Raw genomic sequence first — 15,974 nt, forward strand, 5'->3', positions numbered from 1 at the left:
GCCACTGACGATGAGAGGAAGAGAATTTTGCTCTCTGCAATTTTGATGAACCATTTTTCCCTGATCCTCGGATGGAACGTGTTCTCCCTACAGTTCACGTGAGCTGATGAGTGTGGCTGGAACACAGGAATGGACATGTCCTAATGTGTGTGGGAATCATTAAAAAAATAATTCCAGGCCAAAATTAGCAAGACAGGAAACAACGTGTGTTGGAGGGGATGTGGAGAAAGGGGAACCCTCTTCCACTGTTGGTGGGAATGCAAGTTGGTGCAGCCACTTTGGAGAACAGTGTGGAGATTCCTGAAGAAATTAAAAATAGAGCTTCCCTATGACCCTGCAATTGCACTGCTGGGTATTTACCCCAAAGATACAGATGTAGTGAAAAGAGGGGCCATTTGTACCCCAATGTTTATTGCAGCAATGGCTACGGTCGCCAAACTGTGGAAAGAACCAAGATGCCCTTCAACGGATGAATGGATAAGGAAGATGTGGTCCATATACACAATGGAGTATTATGCCTCCATCAGAAAGGACGAATACCCAACTTTTGTAGCAACATGGACGGGACTGGAAGAAATTATGCTGAGCGAAATCAGTCAAGCAGAGAGAGTCAAGTATCATATGGTCTCACTTATTTGTGGAGCATAACAAAGAACATGGAGGACATGGGGAGATGGAGAGGAGAGGGAGTTGAGGGAAACTGGAAGGGGAGATGAACCATGAGAGACTATGGACTCTGAAAAACAACCAGAGGGTTATGAAGGGGCGGCAGGGGGGTGGGGGGGGGGTGGGAGGTGGAGGAACCAGGTGGTGGGTAACAGGGAGGGCACGTACTGCATGGAGCACTGGGTGTGATGCCAAAACAATGAACACTGTTATGCTGTAAATAAAAAAATAAAAATAAAAAAAAAAACTAAAAAAAAAAAATAATAATTCCAGAAATTAGAGCACTTGCTATCTGTGGTTTTGCCTATCATGTGGTTCTGACGCCTGAAAAGCAGCCAAAAGGAAAGAAAGTACGACGCCACGATGAGGCTTCCTGAGTACCTTGTGGTTTCAGACTCTGACCCAGGTAGGAATTCTAGCTTTGAGCAGAGTCGCCAAGTGACCTAAACTCTCACCAAATACAGGTGATGTGGCGTCAGGACACCTGCAGATCCTCCAACCCAGTGCCCTGCCAGCGCCAGGCCCTCTTCCCCCACACTTAAAAATACTGGCCAGACCAAAAGTGTGATACTCTTTTGGCAACAGCATTAAGTAAGCCAGATGGACTTCATTTGGCAACTAAAGGGTGTGAATACGTGTTCAGATTCCGAGGTTCCCCCAGACAATGGTTACAATATGTTGGCTCAAGCAAGCTAATGGATTTCAATGTCGGGCATTTAAAAATTCTGTGTTCAAGCAGCAATAAAGTTATGACGAGCAGACAAAAGCCATCCAACCGTCAGCTCGACCCTCCTCTCCTTCCTCGTGTTGCTGGAGGTAAGCATTGAGGGCACGTTCCGAGTGAAAGATGCAGCGTTTACAATTTCATGTTTAATTTCCTGGCTGTTTATCGGCCGAAGCAACCCCAGTAAGCTCAATTTCGCTTCTACTCTTTCAGAGTAGCTGATAAGTGAGAGGGAAGGAAGAAGCGCCCAGCAGCTCCTCCTCCGAGCACGCTGCTGGGAGGAAATTTAGAGGTGAAATAGCCACGAGGCCTGTGCTACAGATCTCCGAAGTCGCTGGAAAACCTGCCATCCGACCAAAACTCTCTGCCCGAGCAGCTTTCCCTGTAAAACCCATCTTCTCTTAGAGCGGAGGAGACAATGGGGCAGTGGCAAGAGAGAAGGACTAGCTTGCGTGTGTCTCTCTGCTTACACTGAGTGGGATTCGATTCTCTTTGCTTTTCCTTTCTTTTGGTTTCTTTTCCTTTTTGAGCTGACATCAACTCGTATATAGGAACATTCAGCAGATTCCAACTGGTGACAGTTTGCTGCTGCCTGGCCACAGGAAGAATAATAATCATTTACTGTGTGTTTTTCACTGGTCAGTGGCTCTCTGGCCAGACTCCCATCTTGGCCGTCTTCCTCCATCAGTCAGGTGAGACCCAGGGCAGGGCTGGGTATCCTGAAACTCAGCCTTTCCCTGCAGTGGCTGAAGCTTCGCAGTTTAGAGCCCAGAGAGAACAGTGACAGAGCTGTCTGCTCGCGTCTGTCACGGGACGTGGAAGCAGTTGGATCTGGTTAACTCGGTGCCAGTCAGCACTGGGCTCACGGAGGCGTGTTGTTCGGGTTCTTGGGGCCCTCCTGTCTGCAGTTCTGATGCCCGTACCCTGTCTCCTGTAGATCCTTCCCGATTTTCCTTTCCCTTCTATCCTCCTTCGGGCTTGCATATTTGGAAAAGGAAGATAAGGGACACACTGAAAACAAAGGCGATCTGAAGTCTACCTTGACGCATGTGCAGAAGTCCCCGAGCGTGACCTCCAGAACACTCGCGGTTCTGTCCCCGGGCCTCCCCTGAACAGACCGCCAGTCACTGCGAGCTGCGGCAGGATGCAGATGTTTGTGTAAAGTAGACTCGAGTTCGCTAGACCCAAGAAGGAAACCACCAGACTAATTTTACCTTCACTTAAACCAGACTGAAACCAAGACTCAAGAATGAAAAACCTTGTCATTAACCATCCATTCACCTCAGTGAGATATTATGTTACAACCAGAATCACTGTGGAATTCGAATGATGTTGATGGGATATTTAACCGAGGGGCTTAAATGAAATTGAATATTTTCTCTAGTGAACAGTCTATGGCCAAATTTCTGTTTTGATTAGATCACATGAAGCGTCATGTTTTCAACTGTGGAACCTGCAGCACATCGCTAATCACACGCGGGATTTCAGTAACAAATGCTGTGACACAGCGGCCTCACGAAACGCCTGAAATGCAGGAACCGGAACACCTCAGAGTGGTTTCCATTCTTGGCATTTAGACTTAAAAAAAATCTTTGCTTGACTTTTAAATGCAGTTGCTAAAAATAAGAACTGTTTCCCTGAAAAATCAGAATACCTAATCACAAATTTATTTGTTTTTTAAAGGGGAAGGACAGCAAGGGAAAAAAAAAAAACCTCATGGCTGAAATCAGAAATCACAAGATGCATTCATCGTGTGTCCAAATGACACTCAGTTGCTACAGGAAGTCACATGCTTAGTGGGCTCTCGAGGGAGTAAGTCAGGATGTTTCCAGGACATGATTTCAGGAGAATCAGACACACAGGCTAGTCACAAAAGTCGCTTAGTTGTCCGTGTACCCTGAGCCCATGACTTCAAGACTCAGCAGCTTCATGCTTCACGGCACCAACCCTTCATGTGAGGGACACAAAGACACACTTATAAGAATCGTGGGTTTGTCCTTACTCAAAATTTGGGGGACTGGCTGAAAAACAAAACAAAACAACGAGACCTTATCCCTCGGTGAAAGGGATTCTGCGTTACTGTCAAGTAGAGCAACGTATAAAATATGAAAGAACACAGCAGTGTATCAAGGTCAAACATCTCAAACAAGACCCCACTGTAAAGAGAACCAAATGGCTTTAACCTCCTTAAAGAGACCCCGAGTGCACCAGCCATCTCTTACGCAGAGGGATTTCTGAGCCTCTCGCCATGTTGGGGCCGCAGTAAGCGACTGGGAACGTGCGGCTGCGGGGAGACCTCCTGGGTGCCGTGGCAAGTCGGGGGACATGTACGTCACAGGACGGGCACCCGTGGGGAACCCTGTGATAGTCTCCAGGACACTCCGGGGCTGCCCGTGCCGTGAGGGATGGCAGCTTTGCTACAGGGTCACCAGAGAGGCTTTCCGTGGAGCATTTCTTGGTTTCCATCTTGTGTTTCTGTCATGTGCATGGCTGGAGTAAAGGCCAAATCCTTGCCTGTGATTCAGTTTTGCCATTTTTAAAAGACACCCTCAGACTCGGTGACAAGACTGGTTAAAAAAAGTACTTCAGGTTTTCAGCATTTTTTTTTTTTAAATAGAGGACAGTGATGAGGTATAAATGAAGTTCGCTTTTCCTTGGATAGAGACCCTTCCTCCCACCCTGATCCCCTCCTGACTGTTGCAAAATAGCTTAGTCCAAGGAGAGGGGAGAAGACAAATGAGTCAAATAATGTCAGGATCGGCTGTTGCCAGGAAAAACACACTCTGATTCAGTTAATTTGTTCTGTTAATGTCAAAGGCTGTGATTCCCAATTAACTAATTTTAAGAAGCCGTAACTGAAAATAGCTACATCAGCCCTAAAGTTAATGTTTGATGAAGATTAGGATCTTTAAGTGAGACGGGGGCCCCCAGCGAGGTGCTGGTATCTGTTTAAGATCAGCTGGCCAGACGGGAACGCAGCCAGCCGGGGCTTCACAAGGGCCTTAGCCCTTCGGAGAAGCTGAGTGGCGCGAGAGGGGAGGGGCGAGCCAAAGTCTCTGGCAATAGAAAACGTTCCACGAGCAGATCTGCGTACACTCCACGCGCTAATGACAGAAGCATCCCTACTGGGGAGTCTCTTGGGATAGAGATGCTCCCCCAGCTCAGGTGGAACCAATTAGAGCAGGCATGTCGTTTTCAGCATTTCCAGCTCCCTCGCTGGAAGGCTCCATGAGCAGAAACCAGTAGGGCCTGAGCAGCTGAGAAAAGCTGGGCCAAAGGCGACTCCACCCGCCCCTGCCCCTCTCCTTCCTCTCCCTTTACGTTGGAATGGAAAGATGTAATAATAATAATTACATTTAAAAAAACCCCAGAATGCTCCTGGTTTCCGTCCCGTTGCAAGCGCTTTCATTGTATTTGAATAGGGTTCAAGGGAAGGTATGCATGCTCAAAATGTCAAAATCATCACTTGCTAATGGAGTCGCAAATTATCCAGAAGAAAATTATGTACAGGCACATGCCAAACGGCAGAATATTTTGCCTCTAAAAGTTCAGTTATTGCCTTTGTAATATTAAAGCCCAACAGGGAGTCGGTGGGGCAGGGCTTGTTCTGTCTTGTCACGTTACGAGTTTCTGGTTTCAGATAAAAGAGGAGAAAGGGCCCTTAAGAAAGTAAAGAGCTAGGAAAAAAAAAAATCAAACTTCCTTCTCGGAAAGCTATGGGTTGTTTTCCTGGAGATGATGGATAATGGCATTTCGACTTTTTTTTTTTTTTTTAGTTTTTAATAGAGAAAATGGAGGCAAATCACAGAGGGAAAAGAGAGTATTTAAATAAACAAGACAAGGTGAAGTTTCAACAAGACCTTCCCTCCTTTTTTCTTTTTCCATCTTTGCCTCTCTTTTTCTTTCTTTCCTTCTCTTGCTTTTTCTTTTCTTTCTTTCTTTCTTTTTTTTTTTTTTTTTTTTTTGAAATCTTAAACCCCATTTCTGGCTTGCATTTGGTAGGATTCCTGCTCTGGCTTTTATTAAAAACAGACTTTATGTGGTCAGAATTCTTCATCTAAAGCTAAACTTTAATAGGCATAAGGATCCTGACAGCGTCTCTCTTGGTCTCTCTCAGGTGACGCCCCCCCCCCAACCCCCCAGAGGGGTTTCCCTCCCATTGCGCCGAACTGGCACTGAAACTTGAAGGCTCAGCACAAAACCCAACTTTCCTCTTTTACTCTTAAGTCTCATTTCTGTTTTACATTTGAGACTCTTTGCAAGGCCAGGGAAAGTCAGGTCTGGCTCCAAGTGGAGAATATTCTCGAAATTTTGAATAACGTAACCGGTGTCCAACACAGACGCATTAAGCCTGGTGGTTGCCCTTCTCTAGCGTGAGCCCCTGATTCCTGACTGCTGCCCGCTCGCTTCCAAGTGTGAGCGCGGAAATACCAAGGGCGATTCCATCCTGCTTAACAAACCAACTTAGCATTCAGTGTAGCTCTGAAGGGTACAGACAAGCCAGCTTATCCGAAACCAAGAGGCAAAGCAGCCAAGCGAGCAAACAAAGACATGCACGTTCATTCCCGAGGAAAAGCACCACCAGGTTCCTCTGGTTCCTTCTCATAGCAAAAGAGACAAAGGAGCGGATCTCAAGGCTCCTGTGCGGGACCCCAGGCCGCCCACTCTCCCATCCTTCCCCGTGGCCTCCAGACCCTCCCGGCACAATGGCAGATATAGTCCGGCCAGTCTGAGGCTTCCTGAAACTACAATCTGATCTTGCTTGCAGTGAGTCTCAACACTGATGTTTATTTCTTTCTTTCTCACCTGAAGGGAAAGTCTCCGCAATATCGTGGCGCAGTGGTTCTCAAGAGGAAGGAGATTTCTCACCCCGCGCCCCACCCCCCAAACACACTAGCAATGTCAGGACATTGTTGGTCGTCATGGCTGGGGGTGTGACTGACTCCGGTGGCCACAGGCCCAGTGCTGCTAAGCGAACTGAAGCATGAGGCCGGCTCCCCATGACAGAGGTGGCGGGAGGGCCAGGGCAAGGAGCCTGGGATTGTGGTCGGGGGACTGGGGTCTGGGGTCTGCGGGGGAGTGAAGCCCAGCTCCGTTAGGGTCCGGCTGGGCAGCCTCGGGCAAGCTGTCTGCACCTCGGCCTCATCCGCCAAATGGACGATCCCCGTCCTTTTGGGTCATCGCAGCAGGACACAGACGCAGCCAGACAGCACCCAGGACGCCGCCTCGCATGCACCGAGGGCACCGGAAGCAGCAGCCCTTACTTTTACTGTTACTACTAGAAATCTAGCTCCGTTTCAGGTAAACCATAAGCTGAACCTCACTTTCCAAGGACAAAAATTCAGGATTGAGAGGACAGATGTCCTTTCTGATGGGGACCAAAGTGACGACCACCCTAGCAGCCACGGTGCCGGACGGCTGTCAGGCCCGGCACAGGCGACGGGCCACAGTCTCGTTCAGCTCGTCCTGCTTCACAGGCCGGGAGCCCTGAGTGCCAAGTCGAACGAGCTGGGCAAGGTCTGTAGCAAACCAGGCCGCCTGGCTCCTCCTGCCCTGCTCGCCCTCTGATGCTGCCGTCCGGGAACCCGCCTAAGGCGCCCCTTCTCTCCGGCACCCCGACAGCCCGGAGCTCAAACGAACACAAGCCCGTCACCAGAGTGAGGGGACCCAGGCGTCACGAGTGGGAGGAAGTCACTTGTCCTCCGTGGTACCCGCACAGTGGGGTTTTCCTTCGTAAAGCATGCGAATACTTTGATCGTCTGAACTGGATTTTCTAAAAAAAAATTCCATTTCTATCCCAGCTGGTTTCGTTTCAAAATTTCTGATGTGGAGGACAAAACCTCCTAAGTCCTTCCATGTTTGAAATCTCTAATCGTACACATTGTACACCCTGGACTAGAGACGTCAGAAGGTGAGAACACAGCTTCAGCCTCGGGTGTCCCTCCCTCGCTGCCGCTGGGCGAGTCAGCCTGACACACCGCTCCGCGCGCCGGGATGCGTTACTCGCCTGCACGAGCTTCCGTCTGGGGCGCGGTCCGTGACCACGCAGCGGCCGTGTGTGTTAAAATGTCTATACAGAGTTTTTAATAACATTGCAAACGAATCAACTTTTTTTAACTTGGCTACGTTAACGTCACTAACTGGGCTGAAGGGTTCCCGTTCGGGGCGAATGGCTCCTGTTCTTGCAGCGAGGGTTTCCGAGGACAACTCGGGCAGCGAGAAGGCGAGGCCTCAGCCCCGACGCTCTCACCACCCGGAGCGCGGCCTGCACGAACCCGCACGGCTCCCGGGATTTCCCGCCCGCGACCCGCTCTCCCTGGCCCCGTGTTCTCTGTGCCGGCTGACACCGGAGGGTCTGGACCACGTCCTGGTTGGTAAATGGTGTCCCGGGCCCCACGGTTTCCCACGATACCCGCGGCCCGGCGAAAACCGCAAAGGCGCAGGGTCGTGTCTCTGCAAGTTTCTTTCCCAAGTGAGCTCCGTCTGTTTCGCTAGAGAGACCCCGAGAGACCCCGAGAGACCCCGGAGACCCCGAGAGACCCCGGAGACCCCGGAGACCCCGAGAGACCCCGGAGACCCCGAGAGACCCCGAGAGACCCCGAGAGACCCCGAGAGACCCCGGATACCCCGAGAGACCCCGAGAGACCCCGGAGACCCCGAGAGACCCCGGAGACCCCGAGAGACCCCGAGAGACCCCGAGAGACCCCGGAGACCCCGAGAGACCCCGAGAGACCCCGAGAGACCCCGGAGACCCCGAGAGACCCCGAGAGACCCCGGAGACCCCGAGAGACCCCGGAGACCCCGAGAGACCCCGAGAGACCCCGGAGACCCCGAGAGACCCCGAGAGACCCCGAGAGACCCCGGAGACCCCGAGAGACCCCGGAGACCCCGAGAGACCCCGAGAGACCCCGGAGACCCCGAGAGACCCCGAGAGACCCCGGAGACCCCGAGAGACCCCGGGAGACCCCGGGAGCGCCGAGAGCGTCCCCCACGCGGCCGGCAGGACACTCACCTGGGGACGCTGGGCGGGGCCCTCGTGGGCCGGGAGGGCACCTGCGGGGGGGCTCCTCCGAACCAGTCGCCGCCGCCGCCGCCGCCGCCGGGGAAGGGGGGCAGCGGGCCGGGCCTGAAGGGCACCGGGGGCGCCCCCGAGTGGGGTCCGGGGGAGGGCACGGCGGGCGCGGGCCCCCGGCCGGAGGCAGGCCGGGCGAGAGGAGCGCTGGGCGTCGGCCGCCTCTGCGTGGTGGGGCTCGGCGGGGGGGACCTGAGGACAGACCAGGGCCGTGTCGGTGCGATGGCGCCCGCAGACGGGTACGGCACGACTTCGGCTGCTCTGCAGGAACCGTCCCTTTCCGGGGCACTCGGGCCGCGTCGGGAACGCGGGAAAGCTTCGGGGGGGGCGGCGCCTGGCTGCGCTCCCGACCTCCAGGCGGGGGTTGCGCCCCAGGTTACTTAAACGATTTTTCAGGGTATCAAAGGGGTACACGGTGTAAAGGGAGTTTCCCTCCCCCAACCCTTCACTCTGTGGAGACGACCGGTGGTGGTTTTGGGGTGTCCAGCTGTGCTCGCGACACGGCACAGCGCCATGTCCGCTGGAGAAAGGCTCTACGACGTACGCGTTGTTGGTACCCATGACAATTCAACGTTCTACCACTTTCTAAAGCTTCCCGTTAGCTGGACCCTGTTCGTCTCACTGTGGAAGGCCTGCCCCGTTCTGAGGCCCGCGAGACAGTCCCCGGCGAGGACGTGTGCTGCTCCTTCTGGAGGGGCCGCTGGACCTGCCCTGCCACCCCTGCACACAACGCCTTCGGCTCGGGTGGCCTAGGGACGCACACTCAGAAAGCGGGGCTGCACGAGCCCGGCAGGCCCCGGGGCACGGGCCGTTTTCCTACCTGCGGGAATGCTGTATCCAGGAGTCATCCACGGGGGGCGGCGCGGGGGTGAACGTGGTGGCCGTGTTGATGTCGCCGACGATCACGAGGGCTTCCTTCAGGGCTTGGTACATCCGAAGCATCTCGTCCCGGCGCTGAGCCTGCTCCGCGGACTCCTCCATCAGCGTGTTCTGGTCCTCGGAGGAGTACAGCTGGGCGAGGAGCTCGGAGTTGATGAAATCTTTAACCTGTCGGGTCACCGCAGAGATAAGAACGGGAACACAGGAGCGGTGCGACGGCATAACCCGGCTCAGGGCCTGCGGACCAAGTCCACAGCGGTCCCCTCGGGAAAAGTGCGGGACGTACAAGATGGACGCGGTGTCCACGTCTGTCTCGCTTATCTTCTTCCCCGTCCTCCCTCCCCGTCCTCCCCGTCCTCGGCACCGGGGCAGGAGCGCTCTTGCCCTGCCTCCCAGTCGTGGACTGAAAGAAACCTTGATGAGCTGGAAGAGGACGGAACCCTGCCGTCCCCAGCACAGGGCCTGCTGGCTGTGCTGGCATTTCCTCATCGCCGTCTGGGGCTGCTTGGCCCGGAGATGAGGGCAGGTGCCTGCACGTGAGCAGCAGTATTTTCAGCAGAAAACAAGGATTTAAAGAAACCTAGGTAATAACCCAAGTTCTCCTACCCTCAGTATCCCCAATTCTTTACCTAGCTTTTACCAAAATCACTGGACTACTATTAAGATCCTGGGTTTCAAGGTCAACTCAAAAGTGGAATGAGCACCAATAAGTGAATTTTTATTAAATACAGACACTTATATAATCATGCAAGTTGATTTACAAGCCCTCCCCCGCCAAACGGGATGGATATACTCTCAACTTTCTAGAAGTTTACAGTAGAACTACTTAACAGTAATGACTGACAGGAGTTTCCAAAGTTAACAGATACATGAAAACAGACTGAAGTAGGACCAAGGGGTAGGAGTCTTAGGGCAGGCGCTGTCTGTAGCAGGAAGAGAAGAGAGACGGTTCACACATTGCACAGCACGGAGGGAGGGAGTACCAGCCACCGTATCTCATCAAATCAAAGATAACAGGAATTTTCATCCGCACCATTTTGTGAGCCACCAAGAAAGAGAAAACACCATTAATTAAACTATGACAGAATGCCAAGATGCCATTGAGTGCGACAGGCATCTTATGGCAGAACTATTCAACGTGAAACAAGTGAACATGGGAATCAATGAAAGACGGTGTGTCCCACGTACTTTCGCAAGTTATCTGACCGGATTCTCACCACGTCCGTATGCAATCTGTTACGATCTCGGGTTTACAGAGGAAGAAACTGAAGTTCAGAGTGTTCCAAAGTCACACAGCATTAAGGTGAACCCCAAGTCTTTGGGGTCACATAGCATTAAGGTGAACCCCAAGTCTTTGGGCTCAAGGTCTAGTGCTCTTTCTGTTACCTCCTTACCCCACTTTGGATTGAGTGCTCAGCAAAGACATGCTTATGTCTGAGCGTCATGAGTGTCGAGTGGTATTCCAAGAATGCTGGTTAACTTAGTCTACAAAAATAAACCAACTTGGACTTTTCAGTGTCTCTGTTAAATGAGACTCATACTTATCTAGAGTCACTGGCTCTTTCTAAGAAAGACCAAAGGCCAGCATATTTCATTGTCACAAATTCAGGCAGACAGCGGCACAGCCGTGAGAGGCTCAGAATCCCTGGGTTGTATGAACTATGTAACCAAGAGATGACAAGAGTCGAAAACACATAGCTTTATTATCTGCTAAAGGCATCACACTAAGTGAATAATTCTACTGATCAGGAAATTCAGCTAAATCACAGCTTCCCTGCGGTGTAGTAAGTATTCTCTCCACATTGTGCAAACCAAGAGTGATTCAAATGTGGAGGTAATCTAGAAGACAAGACTTATCTGGGCCACTGTCTAGTAGGGTAGAAGGTTTGTGTGTGGCAGCTGTGGAAGGTGAGTTTGGCCACAGGTAACCTGAGGCCAGATGTGAGAGCTTCGAATGCCAAGGAAAACTGCTTGAACTTCAGCCACTTGGCAGCGGGAAGCCATGGAAGACTTTTAAGGAAGTGAGTGAAACGGTAAAAGAGAGTTTTAGGAAAAGTAATCTGTCTGTGGTTGGAAAAGAATTGGCAGGGGTGGTAGCAGAGAGAAAGGAATGTGATGGAAGACCACTTTAGCTCATTTCTGAGAGGGTGGGCCTCCATCTGGTGAGGCTGCGGTGGAACAGAGAAGATGCGCACAGACCAGTTACGCCGGAGAGGACACCCAGGTGGGCATGGTGATGTTTTGATGTGGAAGGGCAGGAGCAAAAGGAACCAGGACACTTCAGGCATGGAGGGCGGTGAGTCGGGGCACAGAAAATCAAGTCGGGAAGGAAAGTCAAAGACAGTAAATTTGGCTTAAGGATTATTTCATCCCCCCCCTCCTTTTTTTGAGATTTCGTCACTTTTAAAACACACTTGCAGGTATCCAAAGAGTCAGGGACATTCACGAGAATCCTTCGCCTGGGCATGTGCCTGCGCTCAGATAGATGATGCAACGCGAAACTCAAAACCAGACAGTTTTCCTGGCACTGAACAGCAGTTGGGCTAAGCTAGCTTGAAGTTCTACATCGAGCCGGAGTATCACTTAGAATCTATGAAACACAATTTTAGAAGAAGGTCCTTCCAAGAATAGATTTAAAGCAGATCTGATTGAAGGAGCGACTGTGCAGCCGAGCACGGAATATAATCATAAGCGCTCGTTTCAGCATTCTGGGCAAAGATCTGCCTTGATTCAGCTCTTCCACACTAGAACTCGCCTACCCTCCCGAAGATTTGGCAACGCTCTGATTTCATAGCAGGATCACCACTAGCGCTGGGGAAAGTGGCAGGACGGCGCAGTGGGTCAGGGCGCACGCTCTGCATCTGAGTCCAGGCACCCGCACTTCACTGTTCTTGAGCAGACAACCACCTCTTCCCGTCTCAGGCTCCTGATCTGTAAAATGGGACCAGCAGTAGTGGCTGTCTCGAGCCGTGAGGATCGAGTGCTAGCATGATTGCAAATTGCTTCGCACAACGCCTAGCATCTCGTCAGTGCTCTGCAAGCCGAAGCTGTTCTTTCAGAATCGCGGGGATGAAACTGGCATGAGCTGCTTCGAGGGAGAAGAGCAAATAGAAAGCCATTGTAGTCGTACAGGCGTCGGGAGACACAGTTCAATACAGATGGGGGTTAACGTTTTATTTTGCTTTGAAAAAAAATGTTATTCAGACTCTTCTGCTCGCCTCGCCTTGGGATCCCACAACTGGAACAAAGGGTGGGGGTGGGGGGGGGTCAGGGAGTTTCCAGACACTTCAGGGACTTTCTGGTACAAATACGTAAATCAAGGATCCTGCACAGCCGACCGTCGAGGCCTTGGAGGTGATGGCGTTTAGAACACCCTCACGGGACACGACATAAACGAATTATACTTGGATGCGAGACTTGAAATAATATTTACGCTTTTCATTATAACACCTTATAACCTACACATCTTGGTACGGTTCACGAAAAAATTCTCATACACAGAACCTCATTCCAGCTCAGACTCTACAGGCTGGATAAACAGGCATGACCGCACCATGTCGTGCTGCTCAGTGTAAAGGAATGTGAGGTCATTAAAAACGTTCCGCATGTTTTCTTCTCTTTCTTACGTTAACCCTTCTCTAGCAACCTGCCGTGCTTCTGGATCTGAAGCCTTCTTTGTCTTCATAATCAAGACCATTTTAAAGCCTTCACAAACAGAAGGGACATTCCTCGAATTTTCACATGATTCTGTTACTAAGGAGACCATTGCCTTAGAATGTCTCTTTCTAGACGGGAGGGAGCCTGCATGCATGTATAAAAAATGCGGCCGAGCAGTTTAAATTGGCCTAGTTTGGGAGAGGGGCTTGGTTAGAAGCCTGTGATTCTCTGAGATTCACAATTCTTTCATGTCTGCTCTCGCGTCCTTTCCACTTCTCAGGGACTTGTTTCTGCTAAAGGCCGGTGACGTTTCCCTTCTTGAAAAAGTGATCTTTTGCCTCACACACCTAACGTCAAGCCAAAGAAGTCAGACACCAGACGGCACCCACCGTGTGACCGCAGAGTTCAAGGTCAGCCAGAGCTGACGCAAGCTGCGCTGAAGAACCCAGAAGCGGTTCCCTCTGGGGGGACTGACGGGCGTGGGGAGGCCGCGCGGCGGGGAGAGGGGAGGGCGGCGGGCTTCTGGATCCTGGTCCCGATCTGTTTCCTGAGCAGATGCTGAATTCTTGACCCGCAGAAACACATCAGTGCCCTGGTATTTAAGCTACACTTTCCCCTCAAATAATAAACATTTGAAATAACGCTCGACTTCAAACACAGGAAAGCTACAGTGAGTTTTGAAACTAGGGCACATGTTACTAATTTTCCAGCAGAGTGTCACCGGCCAAGGAGAGTCAACGTGGAGCTCCGGGCGTGCGGGGGTGCGGGGGTCCAGCGGCAGCGCGCACTCCACGTGTGAAACGCCTCCAGGCTTCATATCGGATTCTTAGAAATTTCATAAAAACTCTACGTTCTATTTTGTATTACCTGGACTTGTTTGAATTACTAGTTAGGATTTAAAACCTTGTTTCTCATATTCAAGCAAACCCTACTTCAATCTTTGCCTAAATGAGCCTTCTGGGAAGACACACAGGCCCGTGCTTGGGCAGAGCAGCCGCGAGTCTGATGGGGCTGCACTCGCCCACCTTGCCCTGTGTGCCCCCGACCCAGGATGACAAGATCTGGGTTTCTGTCTTGATTCTGACAGCTCCGGCTGTGTGACCCGGGCGAGTCACCTAACCTCTTGGAGCCTCCCTTCCTTCATTTAGAATCTGGAAAAAGGCATGCGTGCCTCGGGGATGGCTGTCCCCGCGAGCCACCACGGACCCCTGAGCCGCTGGGCCACGCAGTTGTGCACAGTAAAGCTGGGGTCCCTCTCCCGATCTCACACAGAGAATCTTCCAGGGCGGGGGGCACGGGGGGGGGCGGTGCTGCAGACTGTGCTCGCCCTGGGGGGCGAGGCGTGTGTGAACGTGGAAGTCCTGGACAGGGCCCCGCCGCTTCGACGGCAGCGCGTCCCGAGGAACCGGCTGCCACAAACTTGCCATCTCTGTGTGTCAGAACGTGCCGTCTCTGTGCCGCTGCCCCCCGCCAGCTTAAGCGCTCCAGCAGCTGCGGCGCTTCAGCAGACAAAGGCTTACAGTATGTCTGAGCGAGGCATTTACTGCCGGCCTTAAACTTCTTAAATAATTCCATATGGAGGCTTGAGTGGCAGAACACTTCATGTAAACTTTCAAAGGAAACTGCCCCCCGAATTCTGAACTTTACCAAAGTTGGCTGAAACATACTCTTTTTCAGAAGGCAGGGGCAGCCAGGCCATTTCCAAGAGGAAAGAGGTGGCCTTTGATGGTGACTTGTCCACCGATCGAGGACCCCGTACCAGGTGCTCGGTGGTGTCGGACACCAGCGTCCACCCAGAACTATCCGCAGGAGCAGCAGGTTACGGGGCTGGGATTCCGAGCGAGGAGACCGCACTTGTTCTGTTCATGATTCTGCGATGAATTCTCCACCTTGAAGATCTTAACATCGAATACGCCGCCGACACGTTTGCAAGACACGGGGCTGGGGGTTCCGGCGGCGGGTCCCATTGCTCCACGGGGCCCTCCGGGAGCAGACACGAGGGGCTCAGACGTTCTGTCCAATAAGGTGCCCCGAGCATGCCGCCTTTAGAGGAGCAGGTCATGCTTCTACACGCACGTCGTTGTCGCATCTTTACGTTTACATGTCTCGTAAAAAAAAGCAAACAAAATGATACTCCAGGGAAAGCGCTCATCTGAGAATCGTGGAACTATTTTCTTTTTTTTAATATTTTATTTATTTATTTGACAGAGAGAGAGAAGTCACAAGTAGTCAGAGAGGCAGGCAGAGAGAGAGGGAGAAACAGGCTCCTCACTGAACCGAGAGCCCGATGCGGGGCTCGATCCCAGGACCCTGAGATCATGACCTGAGCCGAAGGCAGAGGCTTAAACCACTGAGCCACCCAGGCGCCCCAGTGGAACTATTTTCTGACAGATACAAAGAGTTTAATTTCAAAACAACGATAACCATCATTTTGCAAGAATCCAGCATTACGTGATGGTTCTGTTTTCCTCATTCCTGTGAGTCTGGCGTCGAGGTCTTCTTTCTCATTCTTCTCCAGCAAGGTCTCTCTCAAGACAGCTTGCAGAGCCCCAAGGCCCTGGAGAGTCCCCGGGGGTGGGCCTCAGCCACAGCCAGGCGCCGCGCACACCATTACCCCCAGGTCTCTCTGGGTAGGGGTGCGTGCGGGTTTCTCGAGAAGGTGAAATAGAATGGGTTTGTAAGAGGGTCTTTTTTTTTTCTTTTTCCTTTTAACTAATTAGTGTCAGGTGACTCCTCACACGATAGACAGTAAGTGCTGTTTTGGGCTGATGATTCACTGTGGTGCAGAGCGGCGCCGTGTTGAGCAGGTGGCCGCACTCACGACTGGCGGTGAAACAGCGAGAAGAAAAATGATGCTTAATCAGGAAAATGTCTAAATAAGGAAGTGCCTGGATATACCACAGCAAAACAACCAGAACCCATTTAAGCAAAATTAGGAGGGTAATTTTAAAAATACATAGACTATTTGTTTAGTCC

The 15,974-nt window shown here is 51.8% G+C and overlaps 1 protein-coding gene across 6 annotated transcripts in view; it reads right to left on the reverse strand.

Moving 5' to 3' along the window:
• DNM3 (dynamin 3) overlaps positions 1–15,974 on the reverse strand; it is a 535,138-nt gene that overhangs the window by 19,258 nt on the left and 499,906 nt on the right. For 5 of the 6 annotated variants that reach the window (XM_045982937.1, XM_045982938.1, XM_045982935.1 and 2 more), the window contains 2 exons: positions 9,283–9,509; positions 8,403–8,654 (listed from right to left, as the gene is read on the reverse strand). In XM_045982937.1, coding sequence (XP_045838893.1) covers positions 8,403–8,654; positions 9,283–9,509 — 479 coding nt within the window. Of the gene's footprint in view, positions 1–2,909; positions 3,339–8,402; positions 8,655–9,282; positions 9,510–15,974 lie in introns of those variants that run through there. The other variant, XM_045982936.1, reaches the window with a different exon arrangement.

Source organism: Meles meles, chromosome 17 (genome assembly GCF_922984935.1).
Source record: "Meles meles chromosome 17, mMelMel3.1 paternal haplotype, whole genome shotgun sequence".
In the NCBI taxonomy this organism is placed as follows: Eukaryota; Metazoa; Chordata; class Mammalia; order Carnivora; family Mustelidae; genus Meles; species Meles meles.